Raw genomic sequence first — 26404 nt, forward strand, 5'->3', positions numbered from 1 at the left:
GTATGTGAAATACACTTACATCAATCATGTGGCAACTCTGTGAAAGGAATGTACTGGGGAATGGGGCTGGGGTCGGTCGCTAAAGGAAAGGATGTCTGATGGGTGCCAGGGAATTGCCAGAGATGCGGATTGTGTCTAGGCTGGAGAAGTTAGACAGGGAAAGGATCGTTTTTTGGTCCTGAAACTTGACTTGATTCTCTCTGGGATGTGTTAGAGGCCCTAAAGCACTTAAAATCCTGCAGCGTCTTCGACCTTTCCTAATTTCTTGCTTCCTCTTAAACTGCTGTTGGTGGGGAACTGGAGGGTTTGATAACTACTTGGTCTAATTAGGAAATAACAGGTTGGATGGAAGAAGGGACTGGGATCCCATGCAGACAGATACCTTGGGACAGTATAGCAGTCAATGGGTTTCATTGAGTGATTCTCTAACCAAAGTGTGTATTAAGATTAATGTTGAAAATATCTCAGGCTCTATCCCACAGATTGATTATGTCTAGTGGGTGGGTCCTAAGAATCTAAACGCAAGCCATGGGTAGGGATTCTGACGCAAGTGGGCCAGCAAGCACACTTTCATAAACACTAATTTAGATGCAGACAGCAAATATGGACATGAGGCGTAGAATGCAGTGAACTCTTAAACTCTTCAGAGTTTGTGTGTTGGGCCCTATATTTCCAAAGTTGCATGTTTAATATCCTAAATTTGTCTGAGACTTCAGAAATGGTGATTCAGAATAAGATTCTGATTGATGATATTCCACTTAGTTGGCCTGGATGTAAATAAAAAAGCTTTTATTTTACCTCATGGGATAAGTGGGACGAGGGGGGATGACTAGCTTTTCTGAAGTTGTGGTTTTGCCATTTTCTGCCCAGAGATTTGTTATTCTTAAAATGGACCCACAGAGGGGACTAATTTCTGTGAGGCTATCAAAAACAATTGATGAGAAGGGCAGATGTTTTCAGGGATGAGCCCCAGAACATGTGCTTTCACCCTCTCCCTCAGCAATGCTTTCCAGAGGCTTTCCCTACTCACAAGTTTTTCTTATAGCTTTTATCTTAAAAAGCCCTCTGTTGCTGTAATTTTATAACAACTATTTTAGAATTACTACTGATAAAAAAATCAGAGAGTAGATTCACCTCAGAGAGATGGAGGTTTTCAAGGCACCTTGGCTGGCTCTTGTTTTTATTCTTTAAAAGCCAACTTAAGAAATACAAATGCACCTTTGTATTTTGCCTCGTTGGCTTTTCTAGTTGACTGCATCATGAACTAATCTTTTCGTATTTAACTCTCTTCACCCTCTGGAGTCTGTCCATCTGAAATAGAAACCAGGGGAGGGTACAGATGACAGGACTGGGAGCCATTTGATTTTGTTCCCTAAAATGCTTCCATTCCTTTAGTGTGGAGAGTTTTACTTTTGGAGGTGAAAAGGAACATCAGGAGAAATTAGTGAGGTGGCACTTACTATGTATATTTTGGGGATGCCATTTTCCCAGCTGTTTAGGTGATTGTGTTAGAAAGTAGAAACCATTCCTTAAAAGACAACTAGCTCTTGTTCTCTCCCTTTACAGACTATCTTTACAAGGTCAAGTTCATTCAGAGACTGTCTCAACTTTCTTCTGTGAATGTTGGTTTCTGATTAATAGGAACTTGAAATGTTAAGCGAAGGAACACTTAATTCTTAACCTCAATTCTTAAAACCTCTTTTGAAGGTTTTAATCATCGTTTCAGAATGGAAGTGTCTTCTAGGTTGGATGTAGTATGGTATTTGAGCAATTGAAGATCATGGATTGACTGTAAATTTTTATTATTTCACTTTTAACCACAAAAGAGATGGGAAGGACCCCCCCCAATAATGCTTCCTTCTTAATTTTCACAGTTTTGAATTCACTGAGGGCAGTGTAATGAGTATATAATATACATGATGTTTTAGAAGTTAAAAAGTAGGTGGAATCTAAAATGAGAGTACCTCGGCCGGTACAGGGAAAACTGAATTATAAGTGAAATTGCCTTGATTCAGTTCCTCCTTTTCTTCCCAAAGCATTGGCCTTCTTTTCACTTAACTATAGGGAATGAGAGCCCCTCTATTTGTTGATTTTCCTCTGTCAGAGGGTTCAGAAGTAATGAGATAGAGGCTTTGAGCACGTCTGAAGACAGGCAGAGTGGAGTACTACAAAGTAGCAGAGGGAGAAGTATTTTTCTTGTTTTATGATCTAGTAGAGTTCCAAGCTGTTGCAGTGTATCATAAACCTCTCAATTTTAAGAAATTGGAACGACTCAAATGTATTTAGTTGGAATGCTTTAATCTGTGCTACATTCCTTTCTTCCTGGTCCCGCTCCTTCCGAACTGAGTGACCTTGGGTCGATCACAAGGCGCTGTGCCACAGTTTTCTTATCTGGTAATGAGGATTATAATAATCATAGTTGCCTCTAGGGTTGTTGGGAGTTAATATATGTGTTTAAAACAGTGCCTGGTAAGATGCTGTGTTAAGTATTAGCTATTACTAGTCAATAAACATTTGAGCACCTGGTAATGGGGTTAAAGAGTAAATACAAACATTGGTCTTGGCCTTGGGTTAGTGGAGATCAGTCTTCCCCTTCTATAGTTTTCTGCTAAGAAAGAAAAAAAAATTATAATTTTCATTACAGTGCACCTGTTTGTTTATGTTGGATGAGGGAGGAAAAGGACCAGGAAGATCTGAACCTGGACCTCTAGAAAGGGATAATCTAATCTCAGCCATATGCATATGCAACATATAAAGTAGAAAAATTGGAAAAAGCTAAAGGTAGATTGTAGGCATTTTTTTTTTTTTTTTTTTTTTTTTGCGGTATGCGGGCCTCTCACTGTTGTGGCCTCTCCCGTTGCGGAGCACAGGCTCCGGACGCACAGGCCCAGCGGCCATGGCTCACGGGCTCAGTTGCTCCGCGGCATGTGGGATCTTCCCGGACCAGGGCACGAACCCGTGTCTCCTGCATCGGCAGGCGGACTCTCAACCACTGCGCCACCAGGGAAGCCCTAGATTGTAGGCATTTTATGTGAGTTACAGTTCTTAGGTTTTTATAGCTCTTTGCCATTGGTTTGCTAACAACTTCGTTTCTCCAACATCCTTCACCCTCTTTTGGTTGCCAGAATTAAAAGGGAGAAGAAAAGCACTAGTGTACTTACTTATTTAAGAAAAGCCCTAGTGCACATTTTTCTTGGACTTGTTAGACAGAAATTTGTATGGATAATACACTTAAAAAAAAATTTATTATTTATTATTTATTTTGGGCTGCGTTGGGTCTTCGTTTCTGTGCGAGGGCTTTCTCTAGTTGCGGCAAGCAGGGGCCACTCTTCATCGCGATGCGCGGGCCTCTCACTACCGCGGCCTCTCTTGGTGCGGAGCACAGGCTCCAGATGCGCAGGCTCAGTAGTTGTGGCTCACGGGCCTAGTTGCTCCGCGGTATGTGGGATCCTCCAGACCAGGACTCGAACCCGTGTCCCCTGCATCGGCTGTCAGATTCTCAACTACTGTGCCACCAGGGAAGCCCTGGATAATACACTTTAAGTGGCAGAGTGACATCTGGGCAAGGGATGGAAAGTTGGGAAAAAGGATATTCTTTACAGCCTGGTTTCTTATAGTTGCCATCTTCATGGGGCTGAGGGGTGGAGGGAAGTTGGTTGTGGGGTAAAACAGCCAGAGACTGGGATGGGTGTGCTTTCTAGTAATTTGCCATGATCTGTTTAGAAGAGCTGCCTCAGCATTTCCACAGAAGCTTAGCAGAGATGGTGCTATAATTGTGATTCTTACTTGTTACTTTTATTACCTTAGATTAACAAAACCCCATTTCCCCAATTATATCTAAAACTTTCACTTTTTCTCAATTTTCTTCCTGTATGGAAGCAGCAGATAGTAGTCAAAAGTTTTAACCACCATTGTTTTTTGGTGTAACAAGTGGAAAAAAAAAAAGTAGTCAAAAGCAAGCACAAGTACTTGAATCAGACCTGAGTTCCTCTTCTCGTTCAGTCTTTTATTAACCGTGGGACTTGGGGCAAGTTACTTAACCTGTTGGAGTCTTGGTTTCTTCATATGTAAAATGGGAGTGATACAGAATACCACATATTGTATGAGTCCATCTATTTGAAATGTCCAGAACAGGCAAATTCATAAAGACAGAAAGTAGATTAGTGATTGCCAGGGGATGGGAGGAGAGGAAAATGAGGAATAACTGCTAATGGGTATGGGATTTCTTCCTGGGAAATAAAAATGTTCTAGAATTAGATAGTGGTCATGGTTGTACAACTTTGTGAATATGCTAGAAACCACTACATTGTGTGGTTTAAAAGTGCGAGTTTTATGATATGTGAATTATATCTAAATAAATAAATAGAATGGGAGTGATAATGTCTACCTCACAAAGTTGTGATATTTAGAGATAATATACATTAAAGCACTTAGCACAGGCATATAGTTAGTACTAAACATATGTGACATTTGAGTGTGTGTGTGTATGTGTGTATGTACTTCGTGAACATTAGATTAGGAGGCTGGAACAGGGGGGTCAGGGGACGAATAAGAGGAGCGACGAATGGAATGAGGGACAGAACAGTTTTGAGCTGAAGCCAGATTTAGGCCCAGGTCTCTAAGCTCCCAGTCCTGTTCTGCTTCTGTGACTCCTCCCTTGTTCTTTCCTGATCTGGCCATGGTAACAGAAAATGCACCCTGGCAATGGAGAGATTACATTACAAGTGAGTCATAACCCAGGCTCCATAGCTTGACATGGAACCATAATCTACTTCAGTGGGAGATTTTATCTGATTGAGTGAGTATAATGTGACACTACCTACTCAAGCCTTTTATTCCAATTTCCAGTCCCTTTCCTTTCCCCTTCGGAATCTTCCTTTGCTAGGATAATCTGTTTCCCACTACTAAAAAAGGCTTGGATAATTCTGCCTGCTCTTGAAAGAAAAGACATTATTACCTTTAAGATTATTATCATTTGCAATACGTTTAGTTTAGTCTTAAAAGGCATTACTGATTTCAATATGGTTAGTTCTTCAGCCTTGCAAGTAGCATTTAAAGAAAGCATGGATTTTAAAAAAAATCCATCTGGTCTTTAGATTTTGTTTTGCTCTGTCCACTTTCCAAGCATCAGCATTTATTTCTCCATGCTTCTCTGTCTCACTATGTTAAGTCAACAAAGAATCTTCCTTCAATAAATGCACTTCTCAAAAGCAATCTTTTGAAAATAAAACCTCAAAAAATATGTTACTGAAGTAAAGGGAAATACGAATTTCACCTTAAACCTATTGCTCAATTCCTGTAGGCTCTGGACATACAGATCATGTTTTTATTTATTTATTCATGTGATAGCTAGGGATAGATTTGTCTTATCTCACTTACTAGATCATGAACTCCTAAGGGTAAAGACTGTTTTACTCATCTTTGTATCCCCTGCAATGCCTACCATGGTGCTTTGTACATAACAGGTAAGTATCTGTTAGATCGTTTACATATCTGGTAGATATTGGAATGATGTTTTTTTCCACTTCAGGAGGGCAATTTTTCCCCCATGAAAGATATGGGATTTTGTATCTTTGCCCACATTTTCCTGTCTGGGCCCCTAAGACAGAACAATGATTAGCATTTGATAGATGACTAATTAGGCTGGAGCTGCCAATATCCCAAAGAATGATTTTCACGTCCCAAAGAATGAGTTGCATGCAATACTGGAGCTTCACCATGATATGGGAAGTAAATATTCATTCACTCAACAAATCTTTATTAATGCCTAATTTTGTACTGGGTACAGGACACATAATGGTGAAACATTGTCCAACTAATTGATATTTTTAATTCTAAGCTGATGTTATGAAAGAAAGAAGGATTAGTGTTTCATCATGTTCGCTCTAGAGGATTTCCTACACATTGGTTTCCTGCTTAACCATTAGTCTTTGAGGACAGGAGGATAAGGCATATGAGAAATTCTAAGATTAAATGGCATTGATAAAAACAGGAGTTGAGATGCTTTACTAACTTTCTGACAGTACAGGAAAACTAGCCCCAGTCTGTCTCTGGGATGGAATAACTATAATTGTCTTGTTTGCATGGTTTAAAAGCAGAATGCATTCATGAACATTGTTGTTAGAGTATCTTTTATCTTCATCAGAGGTTACTCACAGAGATGCCAACATGAAGCGTGTGAGGAGTGTGTGGGTGGATGCGGTTTTTTTCCCTAACAGTTTTAAGACCTAAGGTGAATTTGCTCTTTACTTTTTGTAGGAAAATAGTTAACCTATAGTGATAGTGGGTTTTGCTTCCTGTGTGGTCCAGGGAATCTGAATGGTGTCATTCATAACAAGAGTGTAGAGTCCCTGTGAAAGATGCAGCTTTTCTTTCATGACTCTCAGAGGTCTGACTGGAGTCCCATGTAGGATTTTCAGTCTAAGTATAGGGCACCCCATGCTTGAAAATTGATTCCATTCTTTGCCAAATGGGGAGTCTGGTAATCTTGGGGATCCTGGAACTTGACACTTTAACAGAGGAGAACAGATGTAGCAGTGGTTATGTGCCCCCTTGCTTAAAGCTATAAATCAGCCTCTCTGAGAAAGTCTTGTAGATAGTATTCCTCCAAAGTCCAAACCAAAACTCTCTGAAGGAAAGTTGGTCAGAGCATGGGGACTCATCAGAATCCCCTGTGGGACCCTGGTTGAATTGCCCATCACATGTGGTGCCTTCTTCTGTCGTATTTAGTAGTCAGTGTGCCGTGTGAGTGGTTTGGATGTATCCCCAGCCTGTGGGGTGCCATGTGGCTGCGGGAACCTTTTGACCGCAAGTCTTTGGAGTTGGGCTTTATAACGTGCTTCCGTTCCCTGGGGTGGTGTTCTCTGGGCAGGAAGATGGGAAGTAGAACTTGAGGATTGTTTTGCTTTTCACTTGTTTAATAAGACATCAAAACTATCCCAAAGAATAGTAATAGCTTATGTATTCATAAAAGCCTTTGACTATTTAAAAAAACACCTCCTACTTCTTTTAAAAAAATGCTTTTATCACTTTTATTTTACTCAGATATAAAAAAAGGTCTAATTTTAGCTTCATCAGATTAAGACTTCAGTGTTTTATTTATGCCAGACAGATTTTACCCTTTCTAGTTTATATAATGGGAGAGAAATACATTTCCCAGGATTTTTTTGGTTAAGCCAAACTTTCCAGACTAAAGACTAAGTAAGGCCGTATCATAAAAGCAACTGGATAACAAGACTAATTTGAATAAAAGCTCTGTTTTTATTCAAATTAGAGGGACAGTGACTGAACCAATATGGAGCTTACTTTTTAGGAATATTCTGTGCAATGTACTGTAGCCTTAACTTTTACTATTATGGAGATATGTAGGGGCAAGAAGGAATGAAGAACTTGGGGGAAAACAGCTAGTAGGAGAAAAGTCATTCTTATTCTTTTGGCATATAAGAAGCCCCCTGGGGAAACCTATCTCAGTTTCTCCTGATTGAACAATTGGCCTGATCTGCTGGCCCATATTCCATGGAGAGAAGTAGAGAAGTTCTGCTGTTGCAACTTGGCAATGTGGTTGGTTAGTCGAGGATAAAAGTAGTTAGTTGGCATGTGATAAAGAGGCCTGAGCTGCAGAAGAGGTGCAGGTGTGTTCCCTACTGCTGAGTCATCAGGAGGCTGCTGCAGGCAGTGCAAGGTCAAGCTTCTTCTGGTGGCTTCTTGTTCAATGAACTGGATGGTTATAGGTAACTTTCATCAAAGTGTCCTGTCCCGGAGTGAGTGTCTATACTGCTTAGTCTTGAGGACTTGGGTTCTAAATCTGATCCTGAACTACTTGTTTAGATGAGTGCCTTGGACTCCCCAGACTCAGAACTGGCATCAGAAAACGATCACAGGAAGATTGAGGAGAAAGAAGGTAATGTGCAGGGCAGAAGTGAGGACAGTGAAGAAACTTATTGTTTAAATTGTATTATTACTGTAGATGATGTATTTTTTACCTGCTGGGTTTTTCTGATGACTAAAATTCTCTCTCTTAATCTCTTTTCTCTGAGATCCAGACCTGGATACATTTTTCTGGTTATCTTTTTGGCCAATATTTTTAAAATTATTTTGAAATAATTTCAAATGTATGTAAATATCACCAGAACAGTACAAAGAGTTCTCATACCCACTCCATGCAGGTTCTCCAGTTGTTAAGATTTTATTGCATTTGCCCCATCACCTAATCTCTCTCTTTCTATTATAATATATGTATATACTTTTCAGAACGTTGTGAAAGTGAGCTCTAGATAGGTTGTCTTATCTCTTCTAAACACTTCCAGTGTGCATTTCTCCAAAACAAGGACATGCTGTCAGCATGCAACTTCCCAAATCAGGAAATCAACATTGAGTCAGTATTACCATCCAGTCTACGGACCCCATTTAAGTTTTGCCAACTGTCCCAGTAGTGTCTTTTTCTTTTGATCCAGGATCCTGTCCAGGAGCACATGTTGCATTTAGTTATCACGTGTCTTCAGACTCCCTGAATGTGGACAGTCTCTCGGCCTTTCCCTGGAATTTATATCTTTGGCAGGTTTAAAGAGCAGGCTTTACATTCTATGGGATGACCCTCAGCCTGGATCTAGCTGCTTCCTCATGACTAGACTCAGGTCATGAGCTCTCAGCAGGACTAGGCACAGAAATGACGTGATGTGCAGTCACATCAGGGGTACATGTTGTTGGCCCACCCACCCTTGGAGATGTTAAGCTTGATCTCTGGTCATGTTGGTGTCCTTTAGATTTTTCCACCTTAAAGTCACAGTTTTTCCTTTTGCAATTGATTAGTCTTTTGTGGGAAGGTGTTCTAAGATTTCACTGATGATCTTGTTCCTGAAAATGCCTCCCTCCACTAGACCTAGCATTGACAATGCCCACCTGCCTCAGTGGTGGTTTTTCTATCCACTATTTCTTCTATATTTCTTAGTTGGTATTTGCAAAGTTAGAGCATTCTTTTTCCATTGTTCATTTATTATTTATTTATATCAGTGTGGGACTTCTGAATTTTTTCAATGGATTATAATTTCTTATTATCATTTCAAAAAAATTTTATGCTTAAATTGTCCCCAGCCCTGTGAGTAAGCCCCCCTTTGAGGTGGTTCCTGTTTTTTTGTTTGTTTGTTTTTAATTAATTTATTTATTTATTTTTGTCTGTGAAGATGTGGTCCTGAAGATTCTGAAACCCAGACTCCCTAAGCATATGTTTTCCTTAAATGGGGATGCCTCCTCTAAAATTCAGAACCCTTTAAATTTAGCTGAAGGTCAGAGAGCTTGTTTGGGAATCATAAATAAATGCTTCTTGGCAGAATTATTTCTCTCTCACCTCCTGGGGTTTTTGTAGCTCAATACTTTGAAGCTTGTAGTAGAATTGATTGTAGTAAAAAGACTGTACAACGTTCATTTCTCAATTTAGGATTTGTCCTGTACTCTTGGCACATGTAGTTAATAAGAAATAAAAAAAGTTTATTAACATGTAGTTAATAAGAATTACCTGTGGAAATGTATATTTGTGTCACTGATTACTTCAGTGACTTATAAAATCCTTTGTATTTCAGTCACTTTCAGAGAGGACTTCAAGTTCAGTGTTAAAGGTGAGGTAAAAAATTTTACCGAAGGAGGGAAATCCTTGGGTATCAGGAACAAGTATTGCAGTAGTAACTGTTGAGACCTGAATTGACTCTGAAGCCCCATCAACCTTATGAGTTTCAAGAATAGGATAAGGCAAAGATAAGAGTTCCAGTTCACTTATTCCATATAGTGCCTTCCCTCCTTGGCTATGGACTATACCTTACCCTGGCTTTCACTCATATTATTATTATTATTATTATTATTATTTGCAGTACGCAGGCCTCTCACTGTTGTGGCCTCTCCTGTTGCGGAGCACAGGCTCCGGATGCGCAGGCTCAGTGGCCATGGCTCATGGGCCCAGCCGCTCCGCGGCATGTGGGATCTTCCTGGACCAGGGCACAAACCCGTGTCCCCTGCATCGGCAGGCAGACTCTCAACCACTGTGCCACCAGGGAAGCCCTTCACTCATATTACTGACTGGGATGGAAAACAGGCAAGATGGAGAGTGTGATGATATAAATCCATTACTCCAAAAACAATTTAAACAATGTATCTACCCTAATGGGTCACTAGAGACACCAAAAGTTCATTAACGAGAGATTGGTTCAAGATGGCAGAGTAGAAGGACATGCTCTCACTCCCTCTTGCGAGAACACCAGAATCACAACTAATTGCTGAACAGTCATCAACAGGAAGACACGGGAACTCACCAAAAAAGATACCCCGTATCCAAAGACAAAGGAGAAGCCACAGTGAGATGGTAGGAGGGGCACAATCACAATAAAATCAAGTCCCATAACTGTTGGGTGGGTGACTCACAAACTGGAGAACACTTATACCACAGAAGTCCACCCACTGGAGTGAAGGTTCTGAGCCCCACGTCAGGCTTCTGAACCTGGGGGTCCGGCAATGGGAGGAGGAATTACTAGAGAACCAGACTTTGAAGGCTAGTGGGATTTGATTGCAGGACTTCGACAGGACTGGGGGAAACAGAGACTCCACTCTTGGAGGGCACACACAAAGTAGTGTGCACATCGGGACCCAGGGGAAGGAGCAGTGATTCCAGGGGAGACTGAACCAGACCTACCTGCTAGTGTTGGAGGGTGTCCTGCAGAGGTGGGGGGTGGCTCTGTCTCACCGTGAGGACAAGGACACTGGCAGCAGAAGTTCTGGGAAGTACTCCTTGGTGTGAGCCCTCCCAGAGTCTGCCATTAGCCCCACCAAAGAGCCCAGGTAGGCTCCAGTGTTGGGTTGCCTCAGACCAAACAACCAACAGGGAGGGAACCCAGCCCCACCCATCAGCAGTCAAGCGGATTAAAGTTTTACTGAGCTCTGCCCACCAGAGCAACAGCCAGCTTTACCCACCACCAGTCACTTCCATCAGGAAACTTGCACAAGCCTCTTAGATAGCCTCATCCACCAGAGGGCAGACAGCAGAAGCAATAACTACAATTCTGCAGCCTGTGGAACAAAAACCACATTCACAGAAAGACAGACAAGAAAAGATAGACAAGATGAAAAGGCAGAGGGCTATGTATCAGATGAAGGAACAAGATAAAACCCCAGAAAAACAACTAAAGTGGAGATGGGCAGTCTTTCAAAAAAAGAATTCAGAATAATGATAGTGAAGATGATTCAGGACCTTGGAAAAAGAATGAAGGCAAAGATAGAGAAGATGCAAGAAATGTTTAACAAAGACTTAGAAGAATTAAAGAACAAACAAACAGAGATGAACAATACAATAACTGAAATGAAAACTACACTAGAAGGAATCAATAGCAGAATAAATGAGGCAGAAGAAAGGATAAGTGACTTGGAAGACGGAATGGTGGAATTCACTGCTGAGGAACAGAATAAAGAAAAAAGAATGAAAAGCAATGAAGACAGCCTAAGAGACCTCTGGGACAACATTAAAGGCAACAACATTCGCATTATAGGGGTCCCAGAAGGAGAAGAGAGAGAGAAAGGGCCCGAGAAAATATTTGAAGAGATTATAGTCGAAAACTTCCCTAGCATGGGAAAGGAAATAGCCACCCAAGTCCAGGAAGCGCAGAGAGTCCCATACAGGATAAACCCAAGGAGAAACACGCCAAGACACATAGTAATCAAACTGGCAAAAATTAAAGACAAAGAAAAATTATTGAAAGCAGCAAGGGAAAATGACAAAGAACATACAAGGGAACTCCCATGAGGTTAACAGCTGATTTCTCAGCAGAAACTCTACAAGCCAGAAGGGAGTGGCATGATTTACTTAAAGTGATGAAAGGGAAGAAACTACAACCAAGATTACTCTACCCAGCAAGGATTTCATTCAGATTTGATGGAGAAATCAAAAGCTTTACAGACAAGCAAAAGCTAAGAGAATTCAGCACCACCAAACCAGCTCTACAACAAATGCTAAGGGAACTTCTCTAAGTGGGAAACACAAGAGAAGAAAAGGACCTACGAAAACAAACCCAAAACAATTCAGAAAATGGTAATAGGAACATACATATCGATAATTACCTTAAACGTGAATGGATTAAATGCTCCAACCAAAAGACACAGGCTTGCTGAATGGATACAAAAACAAGACCCATCTATATGCTGTCTACAAGAGACCCACTTCAGACCTAGGGACACATACAGACTGAAAGTGAGAGGATGGAAAAAGATATTCCATGCAAATGGAAATCAAAAGAAAGCTGGAGTAGCAATACTCATATCAGATAAAATAGACTTTAAAATTAAGAATGTTACAAGAGACAAGGAAGGACACTACATAATGATCAAGGGATCAATCCAAGAAGAAGATATAGCAATTATAAATATATAGGTACCCAACATAGGAGCACCTCAATACATAAAGCAACTGCTAACAGCTATAAAAGAGGAAATCAACAGTAACACAATAATAGTGGGGGGCTTTAACACCTCAGTTACACCAATGGACAGATCATCCAAAATGAAAATAAGGAAACAGAAGCTTTAAATGATACAGTAGACCAGATAGATTTAATTGATATTTATAGGACATTCCATCCAAAAAGAGCAGATTACACTTTCTTCTCAAGTGTGCACGGTACATTCTCCAGGACAGATCACAATCTTGGGTCACAAATCAAGCCTCAAAATTTAAGAAAATTGAAATCATATCAAGCATGTTTTCTGACCACAACGCTATGAGATTAGAAATCAATTACAGGGAAAAAAACAAAAAACACAAAACACATGGAGGCTAAACATTATGTTACTAAATAACCAAGAGATCACCGAAGAAATCAAAGAGGCAATCAAAAAATACCTAGAGACAAATGGCAATGAAAACATGACAATCCAAAACCTATGAGATGCAGCAAAAGAAGTTCTAAGAGGGAAGTTTATAGCTATACAAGCTTACCTCAAGAAACCAGAAAAATCGGGCTTCCCTGGTGGTGCAGTAGTTGAGAGTCCACCTGCCGATGCAGGGGACATGGGTTCATGTCCCGGTCCGGGAAGATCCCACATGCCATGGAGCGGCTAGGCCTGTGAGCCATGGCCGCTGAGCCTGCGCGTCCGGAGCCTGTGCTCCACAATGGGAGATGCCACAACAGTGACAGGCCCATGTACCGCAAAAAAAAAAAAAAAAAAAAAAACAAGAAAAATCTCAAATAAACAATCTAACCTTACACCTAAAGGAACTAGAGAAAGAAGGACAAACAAAACCCAAAGTTAGCAGAAGGAAAGAAATCATAAAGATCAAAGCAGAAATAAATGAAATAGAAACAAAGAAAACAATAGCAAAGATCAATAAAACTAAAAGCTGGTTCTTTGAGAAGATAAACAAAATTGATAAACCATTAGCCAGACTCATCAAGAAAAAGAGGGAGAGGACTCAAATCAATAAAGTTAGAAATGAAAAAGGACACCGCAGAAATACAAAGCATCCTAAGAGACTACCACAGGCAATTCTATGCCAATAAAATGGACAACCTGGAAGAAATGGACAAATTCTTAGAAAGGTATAACCTTCCAAGACTGAACCAGGAGAAACAGAAAATATGAACAGACCAGTCACAAGTAATAAAATCGAAACTGTGATTAAGGATCTTCCAACAAACAAAAGCCCAGGACCAGATGGCTTCACAGTTGAATTCTATCAAACATTTAGAGAAGAGCTAACACCCATCGTTCTCAAACTCTCCCAAAAAACAGCAGAGGAAGGAACCCTCCCAAACTCATACTATGAGGCCACCATCAACCTGATACCATAACCAGACAAAGATAATACAAAAAAAGAAAATTACAGACCAATATCACTGATGAATATAGATGCAAAAATCCACAACTAAATACTAGCAAACAGAATCCAACAACACATTAAAAGTATCATATACCATGATCAAGTGGGATTTATCAACCAGGGATGCAGGCATTCTTCAATATATGCAAATCAATCAATGTGATACAGCATATTAACAAATTGAAGAATAAAAACCATATGATCATCTCAATAGATGCAGAAAAAGCTTTTGACAAAATTCAACACCCATTTATTATAAAAACTCTCCAGAAAGTGGGCATAGAGGGAACCTACCTCAACATAATAAAGGCCATATATGACAAACCCACAGGAAACATCATTCTCAATGGTGAAAAACTGAAAGCATTTCCTCTAAGATCAGGAACAAGACAAGGATGTCCACTCTCACCCCTGTTATTCAACATAGTTTTGGAAGTCCTAGCCACGAAAATCAGAGAAGAAAAAGAAATAAAAGGAATAGAAATTGGCAAAGAAGAAGTAAAACTGTTGGCAGATGACATGATACTATACATAGAGAATCCTAAAGATGCCACTAGAAAACTACTAGAGCTAATCAATGAATTTGGTAAAGTTGCAGGATACAAAATTAATGCATTCCTATACACTAATGATGAAAAATCTGAAAGAGAAATTAAGGAAACACTCCCATTTACCATTGCAACAAAAAGAATAAAATACCTAGGAATAAACCTACCTAGGGAGACAAAAGACCTGTATGCAGAAAACTATAAGACATTGATGAAAGAAATTCAAGAAATTAAAGATGATGAAAGAAATGAAAGATTTCTGATGAAAGAAATTAAAGATGATACCAACAGATGGAGAGATATACCATGTTCTTGGACTGGAAGAATCAACATTGTGAAAATGACTATACTACCCAAAGCAATCTACAGATTCAATGCAATCCCTATCAAATTACCAATGGCATTTTTTTACAGAATTAGAACAAAAAATCTTAAAATTTGTATGGAAACACAAAAGACCCTGAATAGCCAAAGCAGTCTTGAGGGAAAAAAACGGAGCTGGAGGAATCGGACTCCCTGACTTCAGACTATACTACAAAGCTACAGTAATCACGACATTATGGCACTGGCACAAAAACAGAAACATAGGTCAATGGAACAAGATAGAAAGCCCAGAGATAAACCCATGCACCTATGGTCAACTAATCTATGACAAAGGAGGCAAGGATATACAATGAAGAAAATACAGTCTCTTCAATAAGTGGCGCTGGGAAAACTGGACAGGTACATGTAAAAGTATGAAATTAGAACACTTCCTAACACCATACACAAAAATAAACTCAAAATGGATTAGAGACCTAAATGTAAGACCAGACACTATAAAACTCTTAGAGGAAAACATAGGAAGAACACTCTTTGACATAAATCACACAAGATCTTTTTTGATCCACCTCCTAGAGTAATGGAAATAAAAGCAAAAATAAGCAAATGGGACCTAATGAAACTTAAAAGCTTTTGCACAGTAAAGGAAAACATAAACAAGATGAAAAGACAGCCTTTAGAATGGTAGAAAATATTTGCAAACGAATCAACGGACAAAGGATTAATCCTTAAGGTATATAAACAGCTCTTGCAGCTCAATATTAAAAAAAAAAAACAACCCAATCCAAAAATGGGCAGAAGACCTAAATAGACATTTCTCCAAAGAAGACATACAGATGGCCAAGAAGCATATGAAAAGCTGCTCAACATCACTAATTATTAGAGAAATGCAAATCAAACTACAACTACTATGTCCTCACACCAGTTAGAATGGGCATCATCAGAAAATCTACAAACAACAAATGCTGGAGAGGGTGTGGAGAAAAGGGAACCCTCCTGCACTGTTGGTGGGAATGTAAATTGATACAGCCACTATGGAGAACAGTATGGAGGTTCCTTAAAAAACTAAAAACAGAGTTACCATATGATCCAGCAATCCCGCTACTGGGCATATACCCAGAGAAAACCATAATTCAAAGAGACACATGCACCCCAATGTTCATTGCAGCATTATTTACAATATCCAGGTCATGGAAGCAACCTAAATGCCCATTGACAGACAAATGGATGAAGAAGATGTGGTACATATGTACAATGCAATATTACTCAGCCATAAAAAGAAACAAAATTGGGTCATTTGTAGAGACGTGGATGGATCTAGAGACTGTCATACAGAGTGAAGTAAGTCAGAAAGAGAAAAACAAACATCGTATATTAACGCATATATGTGGAACCTAGGAAAATGGTACAGATGAACTGGTTTGCAGGGCAGAAATTGTGACACAGATGTAGAGAACAAATGTATAGACACCAAGGGGGGAAAGCAGCGGGGGTGGGGGTGGGATGAATTGGGCGATTGGGATTGACATGTATACACTGATGTGTATAAAATTGATGACTAATAAGAACCTGCTGTATAAAAAAATAAAATTCAAGAATTCAAGAAATAAATAAATAAATAAAAGTCATTAACATTACTTCCCACCAATTCTCCCCTTTTAGAATAATCTTAACCTCAACCCAAAGGGTAATTCAGACTGATGAGAGGAACATTAAAAGTTTCTCTGAAAAGTACCTACTGTTTCTTTTAGAAAAGGGACTCTACAGCTCTTAGGTAAAATAACAATAACATTTTTTAAAAGTGTTCACCAGCTAGTGGTAATGCTGTTTTTTTCTCCCAGGCCTCATCGTCTTGGGCAGTTTTCGTAAGGACTCTGTCAGTCTGCTTTCAATTGGGTTCCTACAAGTACTAAGTTGTGTTTGTCCTCACATTGGGAGAAAGTGTGGTAGGGAGGGTAGAGGAGGAAGAATTTCTCCTTTATCTTATTATTATCTCCAGCTGGGCCTAAGAATTAAACTGGCATAAGACAGATAAACAGGAGAAAAGCATAAGCACTTTGTTAAATTTTACATGTACATGGGAGTCCCCACAAAAGAATGAAGACCCAAAGAAACAGAGTTGAACTGGGCAAAGAAGTAAATTATGAAAGTGTGACAAGACAAAGGGGCTTGGGCTAGGGCAGTTAACGGTGGGAAAGTAACTAGGAAGGTACTGGCTAGTTTAACAAGGCTTATTTGTACAGATTTTTCTTGATCTCGACTCCCCAGTCTCTGGTGATAAAAATGTTGTTTTCCTTCTGTTATAGGGAGGACATCTTCCCAATGGGGGTTTTATCTCTTGCTTTCAGGAAGATAAAGGGGAGGTCAGAGCGCCCTTCTTATACCTGCTGTTTGTTGAGTGCCTTTAGCTCAAAATAATCCTTATGCCAAAGTGGCATTTTGGGGGATGACATATTCTGCCACCCTTCAGGGACATTGTTTACCATTAAGTATTCACCTGGCCCCCTGTGACTTAAGAACAGTTCCTGCTTTGCCCTGTGTTTCCACTTTTTATCTGCTTAGAGAGATGGAGAAACATGGCTTCTTTTTTGTTCTGTTTTGCCTTTTAAGCTACTGCTTCCTCATCTACAAATGCGGATGATAATAGTTTATGTCTGGTAGAATTGTGAGCATTAAATGAAATGGGGCAAATAAAGTGATGTACTTAGAAACGGCTCAGTAAATATTATTGTGGGGGAGGAAATATCATTTTCCCTCTACCCTTCTAGGTTCTCGGCTGAGACACCCCTGTTATAAAAAGATTAATGGGAGAAAAACAACACAGAAATTTAATAACATGTGTACCTCCTGTACATATGGGAGATACCCTGGAAAAACTGCGTGACTCCAAAATGGCCCAAGCCACTACCTTAAGTACGATTTCCAGCTAAAGATAAAACACTACTGGGGTGGGGTGAGGTGGGGGGAGTCATTTATGGGCGGTTATCAGGAAAAGCACAGTAAAGAAGGGTAAGGTTGTTATGCAGTCTTAAGTGGTTGCTTTCTGCATTGATAAGAGTTTCTAGAGATTTTGAGCCCTCCTCTTCCTGGTACTGGAGGAAGACACCCTTACAAATGGAGATTTCTCTTTTAAATATGTCTCTTACGAAAGGGTAACATCTCAGTTTCCAGAGCTTCACGTGTGTCTGCTGTTTCTTAAAAACAACCTGTTCAAAATAATATGTCAAAGAGGCATATTTTGGGGTGATATATTTCGTTCCCCTTTATTATCTAAAACAGATAAACAAAATGTATTGCTGCTTTAGCTGCTCTTCTCCCCTTGTAGTTTGAAACGTTTGTTTAGAAGTAACCCAAATCAAGATAATCTGTTTTTAAGAATCATCAAGGGGCTTCCCTGGTGGTGCAGTGGTTGAGAGTCCGCCTGCCAACACAGGGGACACTGGTTCGAGCCCTGGTCCGGGAGGATTCCCCATGCAGCAGAGCTGCTGGGCCGAAGCGCCACCACAGCTTCTGAGCCCGCGTGCCACGACTACCTGAGCCCGTGCTCTGCAGCAAGGGAGGCCCACCGCATTGAGAAGCCCACACACCGCGCAGCAACGAAGACTCAATGCAACCAAAAATAAATAATTTTGTTTAATTGTAAAAAAAAAAAAAATCATCAAGGAAAAAAAAGCCTTGGCTTGCATTTAAGACAATTTGATTTGAATTTTCCTGCAGCCAGAGTTGGCAGGGTTAGTGTGCTCCAGCTGAGAGGCCGTGCTGTTACCTTCCGGCAGCCCCATATGCAGATGCTGTTATATTAATTACAAAAGAAAACCTGATTAACTCGAAAGTCCTTTAACTGTCAGTGAGGCAGCTGCTCTAGCTCTGAAACAGATTTTCTTCCTCCCTCCTACCGTCAGTCTACAGTTTTTAATCTCTTCTTAAGAAAACTGCTAAAACTGCCTGGTAGGTCCTCCGAGCCCCTGGCTAGTTCAGTCAGCTTTTGATCTGCCGTTATAGTAGTCCAGGGAGAGCTCGAGTAATTAAATTCACATACAGTTTAAAATAAAACCAGTCAGACCAACTGCCCATCCCCCTCAGTTATTTTTCTTTCAACATTTAAAACCTGATGGAATCCTGGAATTTCAGAACTGGAAGGGGTGTTAAAGATGATCTAATCCAAGTCCCTTAGTTCCCAGATGAGAAATCCAAGGCTGAGAGAAACAAGTAGATTGCCAGGCAGTGGTGAAGCCCGGAATCAGAGCGTCTGCCCTCGGCTGGTGCTCCGCCCACTCCCTCGCTGCGCTCCTCCCTCACCGACGCATTTGCCGAGAGTAGCAAGGAGTGAAATGATCTCGTTTCAGCTTCATTTCTCTCCATGCTCTTGTTCAAATCTTGTAGACACGTTGAAGAGCAATGAAAAAGCTAAAGATTAGTGGGAGAAGCAAAGGCCTTGGATAATGACATTTTGAAAGACAGATGGCGATATCCATTTTGAGGACGTTTTCTCAGTCCAGTGGGTTGTACGCAGAACCCTAGCAGAGTGCGTGGAAACGAAAATTAGAACTGGTTTCGCTGTCAGCCCCCTCTCCCATTGCACTGGCCTATGGTTGTTTGATTCTAGCGGGTTTATTTATAGTGACTATTTTTGTCACTACAGAGATGGGAGTGTGATAATTTGGACCAGATGAGTAATGGGGTATGTCCGCTGTGGTTCTGGCCAATGCAGCATGGTTTACTGGCTTTCCTATAGTTGACCCTGAGGTCTCAGAGGTGTTGAGATCTCTCCCTCTGGTCCTGAAAAATGGTTAGTTGGTTTTTGTTCTCTGTTACCTGCTGTCCCAGCAGCAGCAGTCACAAAACTCATTTAAGCTTATTTTTATTATGGCTTTTATTTAGGCTTATTTTTATAACTTTTGTTATAGGAGTTTGGACACCCGTCTGAGATCTGAGGAAGACTGGGAAAAGAGAAAGAACAGGAAGGGTAGATAAGAGTGAATCTAACTGGACTTCTCACTGCTCAGGCTGAGACTGTGGTCTGCAGGTGAATGGGGAGGTACTATTCTGTTGTCCACCTCTACTCTCCATGTGGAGATGAAGGAGGTTTTTAGGAATGACAGTTGCTCCTCTACTATTCATGGTACTGGACTGTTCATCATGCTACTGGACTTTTCTGAGTACTTAGTAGAACCACTTATGGCTTTCTGTAGACAATTCTTCATGGTAAATGGATTCTTACACAGAGCAAGCAAGTGTATAACAAAGCACTAACTATTTTTTAGTCATTGTGTTGGGTGTTGAGGATTCAGAGGGAAAATATGATGGTTCTTACTGCTTTTGGTAATTATAAACATACAACTAGAATAGTCTGTATAGGGGAGCAAAATTTGCCATCCCAAAACGTGTCTCTGTGGTATGAAGATTACTTTAGGCTTGGTTGTTTTAAAGAAACAAAAGGCTCAGGAAAGAGCTTTTATCTCCTCTGCCTTAACTGTCTAAAAGAATTTAGATAGAGGGCCTATCCCAGAAAGAGAGCTATCACCAGGGCTAGCTACAGTGTAATATGAACCAGGTGTAGTAGTCAGGGGAGGAACCTAGCAAGGCCTGTTTGGTCAAAGTCCTCTCTATGTCCCATTGTTTCTGGATGGCCCAGCAAACATTTGTTTACCAAACATTTACTCTTCAGTTCTTACTGTGAATTGCCTTGTTTCCCTTTGAAGACCCAGCCCCCTACCCCCTCTCCTTAGTCCAGGATGACATATGTATCTCATTTAACCCACCTTTGGAATCTCATATTCGGATTCCCCATGTGTACCTAATTAAATTTCATTTTCTCCTGGTAATCTGTCTCATGTCAATTTAATTCTTAGACCCAGCCAGAGGAAACTAAAAGGGTAGAGGAAAATTGCTTTTCCTCCCTGACAACTGTGGTAAGTGTTGTTTAGTTGTCAATAAGATATGAAGGGACTTAGGACTCACTATTTGCTAAGTGGTCTCACAGCAATTGGCTGTGTCCCCTTGCTTTTAGATTGTATCAGTGGGTCAAAAATTAGACCAGTTGTCTGGTGTTTTTCTCTTGTGCTTAGTAAATACCTTGCACAGAATTGGGCACTCAGTTAACACTCTGCTTTCTCATCTCTGTCCCAGGAGAATAGATTTCCTGTTTCAGTGTCTCCTATTACTGGTTTACATATGCTGGCCAGGTGATGTACTTATAGGTGACATGAAAGGAAGGGCTTAATGAAATTCATAAAGGGGGCTGGGTGAAAGCCAACTTCCTTAAATCTTTTGGTGATGCCATTTGTGGGAGAGAAAAAGATTTGAGGATTTGAAATACTGAGTTTGAAGCAGGATAGGTAGAGTCTGAATGAAGTAGGACAACCTCTTAAATGAATCAGGCCTCTCTTGCTTCAATTACATAAACAAAACGAACAGCTCATGGTTAAGTGACTGAAGCAAATACTGTTTCACTTGGTGCCACCCTAAATTTCAATTAAGATGTATGTATTTGGCTCCGAGATTGGACTTCTAACAGCCTAAGAACCGTGTGTCTGTGCCTTTCTGGACAAACACAAAGTTGCCTGAATCTTAGACTTGGGCAGGCACTGGCACTGAACAAGTTGGGGAGTGATTGAGTTCAGAATATGAGAGTTCTAGTCAACTAATTTCTGGTTATTTTTCCCAAATAGATGTTCTCATACTTTAGGAAGACTTTTGTTTTCTCTCTTTTTAAAAAATCTTTCAATTTATTTTTTATTTTCATTTATTTATTTTTGGTGCATTGGGTCTTCGTTGCTGCACGCGGGCTTTCTCTAGTTGCAGTCAGCGGGGGCTACTCTTCATTGCAGTGCACGGGCTTCTCATTGTGGTGGCTTCTCTTGTTGTGGAGCATGGGCTGTATGCACGCAGGCTTCAGTAGTTGTGGCATGCAGGCTCAGTAGTTGTGGCCCGCGGGCTCTAGAGCACAGGCTCAGTAGTTGTGGCGCACAGGGTTAGTTGCTCCAAGGCATGTGGGTTCTTCCTGGACCAGGGCTCGAACCCGGGTCACCTGCATTGGCAGGCAGATTCTTAATCACTGTGCCACCAGGGAAGTCCCTTGTTTTCTCTTGAGTATTATTTGATCTGTTTAGATGAGTGTGGTATCCTGAAAGGATATTTCTGAGATGGATCACATCTCTTCCTAGATTTGCCAGGATTTTATCCTAACAGGTAGTTCTTTCCCTTTGTCTTATTCAGGGTCTTGTCCTCCATAAACTGAAAGAATGTGATATGATTAGGAGATATTGATCTTAATTGAGCACCCAGTGTTTTAAGAAAACAGATGACTTGGCATCTGGGATGCTGTCACCAGCCATCAGTGAAATGAACCAGAAAAGATTCTAGAGCTTGTGCACACTTGAATAACATTTTATTTCAATACATGCATATTTAAAGACTGGCTCATACATTTAGTTATAAAATATGTTATAAATGAGGAAAATAAGCTAAAACTGCATGTGGTAGAGTCATTTTAAAGGGCCTTTATATGTTCAAGTATTAGATCGTGTGTCACAAGGAAGGTTTTCATTTTGATATATTCGGTTCTTGGATTCACATCGCAGTTAGTGTAGTCTTTTCTGGCTTTGTCAATTTAATGATCTTGTACTTGAGTCCTTGTAAACTCCTTAGGCTGTCCCTCCACTGGTTGAAGAACGAGAGGGGAGGGTAGATCAGGTCACTGCCACCTTTCTGGATAGAAACAACTGTTCTGGGAATGAGCCAGAGAGGGGAATCCTGTTTGATATTTGAGGAACCTTTTCTGACTGGGATGTTTTCCTGGTATCTCCTTCAGCCAAGAGCTTCCTAGAAATTTCTTTTCTAGGAGCCTGACATCCTAATGGGATCTCCCTGGCAGTCTCTCCGTACCCCTCCTCACTCTTCTCTCTGTACTCCTTTCTCCTCCACCCTCCCCTTCCCCAACCAGGCCAGCTGAGCTGCATTTCCTTCCCACCTAAGGAAGAGAAGTACCTCCAGCAGATTGTGGACTGCCTCCCCTGCATCTTGATCCTCGGCCAGGACTGTAATGTCAAGTGCCAGCTGTTGAACCTGCTCTTGGGGGTGCAGGTGCTTCCCACCACCAAGCTGGGCAGTGAGGAGAACTGTAAGCTTCGGCGCCTCCGCTTCACCTATGGGACTCAGACTCGGGTCAGCCTGGCACTCCCTGGCCAGTATGAACTAGTGCACACGCTGGTTGCTCACCAGGGCAACTGGGAGACCATCCCTGAGGAGGACCTGGAGGTCCAAGAGGACAGTGAGGATGCTGCCCATGTTTTAGCCGAACTGGAGGTGACGATGCACCATGCTCTCTTACAGGTACCAAACTCATACTTATATAGATGCACAGATATATACCAGCTTTCCTTGTATTTGAGCTTTCTCAGAAAGTAATCTGGCAATATGTACTCTGGGCTCTGAGCATCAGCTGATAGAGTCAAAGAAACATGATCTAGGAAGTTGAAAACCAGACAAGGCTGTAGCAGTGCCCATCACTGCCTCTACTACCATGCTGCAAGGCCCTGGGCAATTTGCTTAATCCCTGTCTAAAATTGAAGGAATGTGTTACTTGCATCTCAGTGTGCTTTGACAGAATTAGGATCAGGGTTAGAAATCCTTTTTTCATTTCTTAGCAGGAAGGTGTTGCTAGAATTGTCTCTAGCCATCCCTTTCTGAGAGGTGCAAATAAGATGACTAATGTTCTTATTTGAGTTGAGAACAAGTGAAGAACTTTTGAAGTTTTCCTTAGACCTGCCATTATTTACTAAGTGGGACAGATCATGTCTCCTACTTTCTAAGGGAGTTCAGAACTTGAGGACAGGTCTGGCTCAATGTAAGGAGATATGGAGATCCCGTCATCTGAAGAACATCTTTGCTTTTCTCAAAGATATTCTTCCAACTCCCAAACAGAACACAGGTCTTGTGGCATCTCCTAAAAGATCATACTGTCTATCTGGTATTCAGATCTCCATTTAGGAAGGACTTGTCTCTTGTGCAGGGCTTCCCTTGCTACTGTATAGCTAGGACTGGGCTGTTTGATTAGGCCCAATGGGGATGAGCAGAGGATGTGACTATGTTGGGGGTCAGGAGAATGGGGGGGGGTGGGCAGGGAAGGTGACTCTGTCAGGGATCAGGAACTGGTAGGAATAAAAGAATGCAGACATGCTCAAAACAGAGAGTCCATCACCTTGGTCAGCTGTGCCAGGAAGGAAGGGCTAGTTTGGCGGGACTAGGAGAACGGTTTCTTCTTCTCTTCACCTACCCCTGTTCTAGAAGGCTTGATCTCTCAGTCAATGAGTGAGTCCTTTGGTTGTGGCCTCGGCCTATGATCCTCTAGAAGTAGAAACTGTCATTTCACTTCCTTCCAGAGTCCAGATTTCTTTTATCTTGATAAGTGCTAGAGGGGGCTACGTATGCCAGCCAGCATTTCCTCTCAGCTCAGTTTCAGTGGTGGCTTTCCTCTGTGTTCAGACTGGGAGCATGCACTGCTTAGCTCCAGGACGATGTTAGAGTTCTTGGATAACTCTTGACAGTAGCTCTGACAGTGATCTTTGTTTATTGACTGAGCCTGCTCAGTTGACCCACAAACTTCTTCACAATTCATGAGTATTTGATCCATACACAATCTCTATAGTATTCTGCTCTGGTCTAGTTCCTTCAGTTTCCAGTAGCTTGGTGGTTTTCAAACTTTTTTAGATTTTAATTCACTCTAAGAAATAACATTTTATTATCAGGACCCAGTACATATATACAAGCATACATTTGAAATAAAGTTTCATGAGACAATACTTTTACTTCTTGCAAAACACACTGATATTTTCTTCTCTATTCTGTTTGATTTCCTTTTAAAAAAAGTGATGGTAGCAACCCACTAAATTGATGATCTGACTTAATGTATTATGACCTGCAACTTAAAGAACACTGTTAAATAGCTGAAATGACTGCTATTGGTCGGGTGGTGATTTTTCCTGTTCTTACCTTTTGTAAACAGTCTTGGAATGTGAACAAAGCCATCTGCAGGACATGCACATTATTCGATTAATTTTTCTGTGTCCCTTCATTTTATTGGTTTTAATTTTTAATGCTCATTTACTTTTGTCCCATGAATTGAGGTGATAAAGTCACAGAAAAGAAAGTGAGAGCCATTTCCCAAGTGCATACCTGAGCACGTATCTTACTGGTGAGAGTTCCCAGCGCTGCTCCAGGTATATGTAGTAAGCACTCAAACTGAGTTAACAGTTAAGGAGGCTACTTGGCTGGGAGGGAAGCTGAGATACCTAATTAACTTTCTCTCTGCACAGTTGAAATATATATTCTCTTTCTTGAGAAATATTCTTCTCTTTTCTTGTGGAATTCTCCAGCCTCTCATTGTTCTGTTTCATGTGGTTTGTGAGGCTTCCTTAGCCAGTGTTCTCCGGATCTGCTTTATACTCCAGTGGTTTTGATGTGGAAACAGCATTTCTAACTTTAGAATCCCTTGATGCTGAGCCTCAGCGGGGCCTTAGCAGCCTTTGGGGCCCTCAGGCCCTGCCTGCTCAATCACTATAGTCAGGCTCCTGTCTCCATTTAGTATATCAGGGATGCTCAGCTTACTCTGGGAGTGGGATTGCTGGATCATATGGCAACTCTCTTTTTAGTTTTTTAAGGAACCTCCATACTGTTCTCCATAGTGGCTGTACTAATTTACATTCCCACCAACAGTGTAGGAGGGTTCTCTTTTTTCCACACTCTTTCCAGCATTTGTTATTTGTAGACTTTTTAATGATGGCCATTCTGACTGGTATGAGGTGGTACCTCATTACAGTTTTGTTTTGCTGTTGTAATCTATTTTATTCCTTTATTTTTTTAAGTTTTTATTGGAGTATAGTTGATTTACAATGTTGTGTTACTTTCAGGTGTGTTACTGCTGGGAGCACTTCCTAACTACCTTGAAGATTCTTTGTGCCACTGAGAAAAATCTTTTTTTTTAGCTCCAGTTATATTTAGGACCAGGGAGTTAGCTCTCAACAGCCCTTCCATTTGGTTTGTAAAGGGAGTGGTAAAGAAAGGAAACATTTAGCTAAAGGAAACCAAGATTGAAATAGGGGAAGTGAGATGTTCATTTTTAACTGTCAAATTATTAAAACAGAATTTCCCCTTACCCTCTTATACAATGGTCATTCTTCTAATACTTTAAAGGCCTCATAAATTAGCCATTTTCAATTTGTTCTGGAATAGGCCAACTCACATGGTACTCACATGGAATACCACAGTATTCCCAGCTTTTTAGCTCTGGGTCCCCTGAGATTCTCAGTTCATAATTCAATCACAGAGGAATACTATCAAGCTGTTAGTTTCTGAAACCTCATTTAGTGTTAAAACATAGTGATTTTCCAGCTGGCAACACATTTTACGATTCACCATATTCACTAGTTCTGTCTTCATTTACATACTTCCCCTTCCTAACCTTCACCCCCTTTCTGGTACATACATCACCTCCTTTTCTTTTTTGTTCCTTTTACAAGTCCAGTGGAACACAGCTGTCTGCTTTTGAGTTGCCTTAATCTGATGTGTGAGTGTGTATATGTTTTTCCCTATGAACACCTATAAGAAAAGGAATAAAAAGAAGCAGAGATGATTAAACTTCCTCAGCCTAAGATGGGATTCCTGCAGCCTACCAGTGGCATTTCAT

The 26404-nt window shown here is 40.8% G+C and overlaps 1 protein-coding gene across 3 annotated transcripts in view; it reads left to right on the forward strand.

Moving 5' to 3' along the window:
* DSTYK (dual serine/threonine and tyrosine protein kinase) overlaps positions 1-26404 on the forward strand; it is a 57296-nt gene that overhangs the window by 991 nt on the left and 29901 nt on the right. For all 3 annotated transcript variants that reach the window (XM_059057559.2, XM_067033337.1, XM_067033338.1), the window contains exon 2: positions 22664-23052. In XM_059057559.2, coding sequence (XP_058913542.1) covers positions 22664-23052 — 389 coding nt within the window. The remainder of the gene's footprint in view (positions 1-22663; positions 23053-26404) is intronic.

Source organism: Kogia breviceps, chromosome 1 (genome assembly GCF_026419965.1).
Source record: "Kogia breviceps isolate mKogBre1 chromosome 1, mKogBre1 haplotype 1, whole genome shotgun sequence".
NCBI classification, from domain to species: domain Eukaryota; kingdom Metazoa; phylum Chordata; class Mammalia; order Artiodactyla; family Physeteridae; genus Kogia; species Kogia breviceps.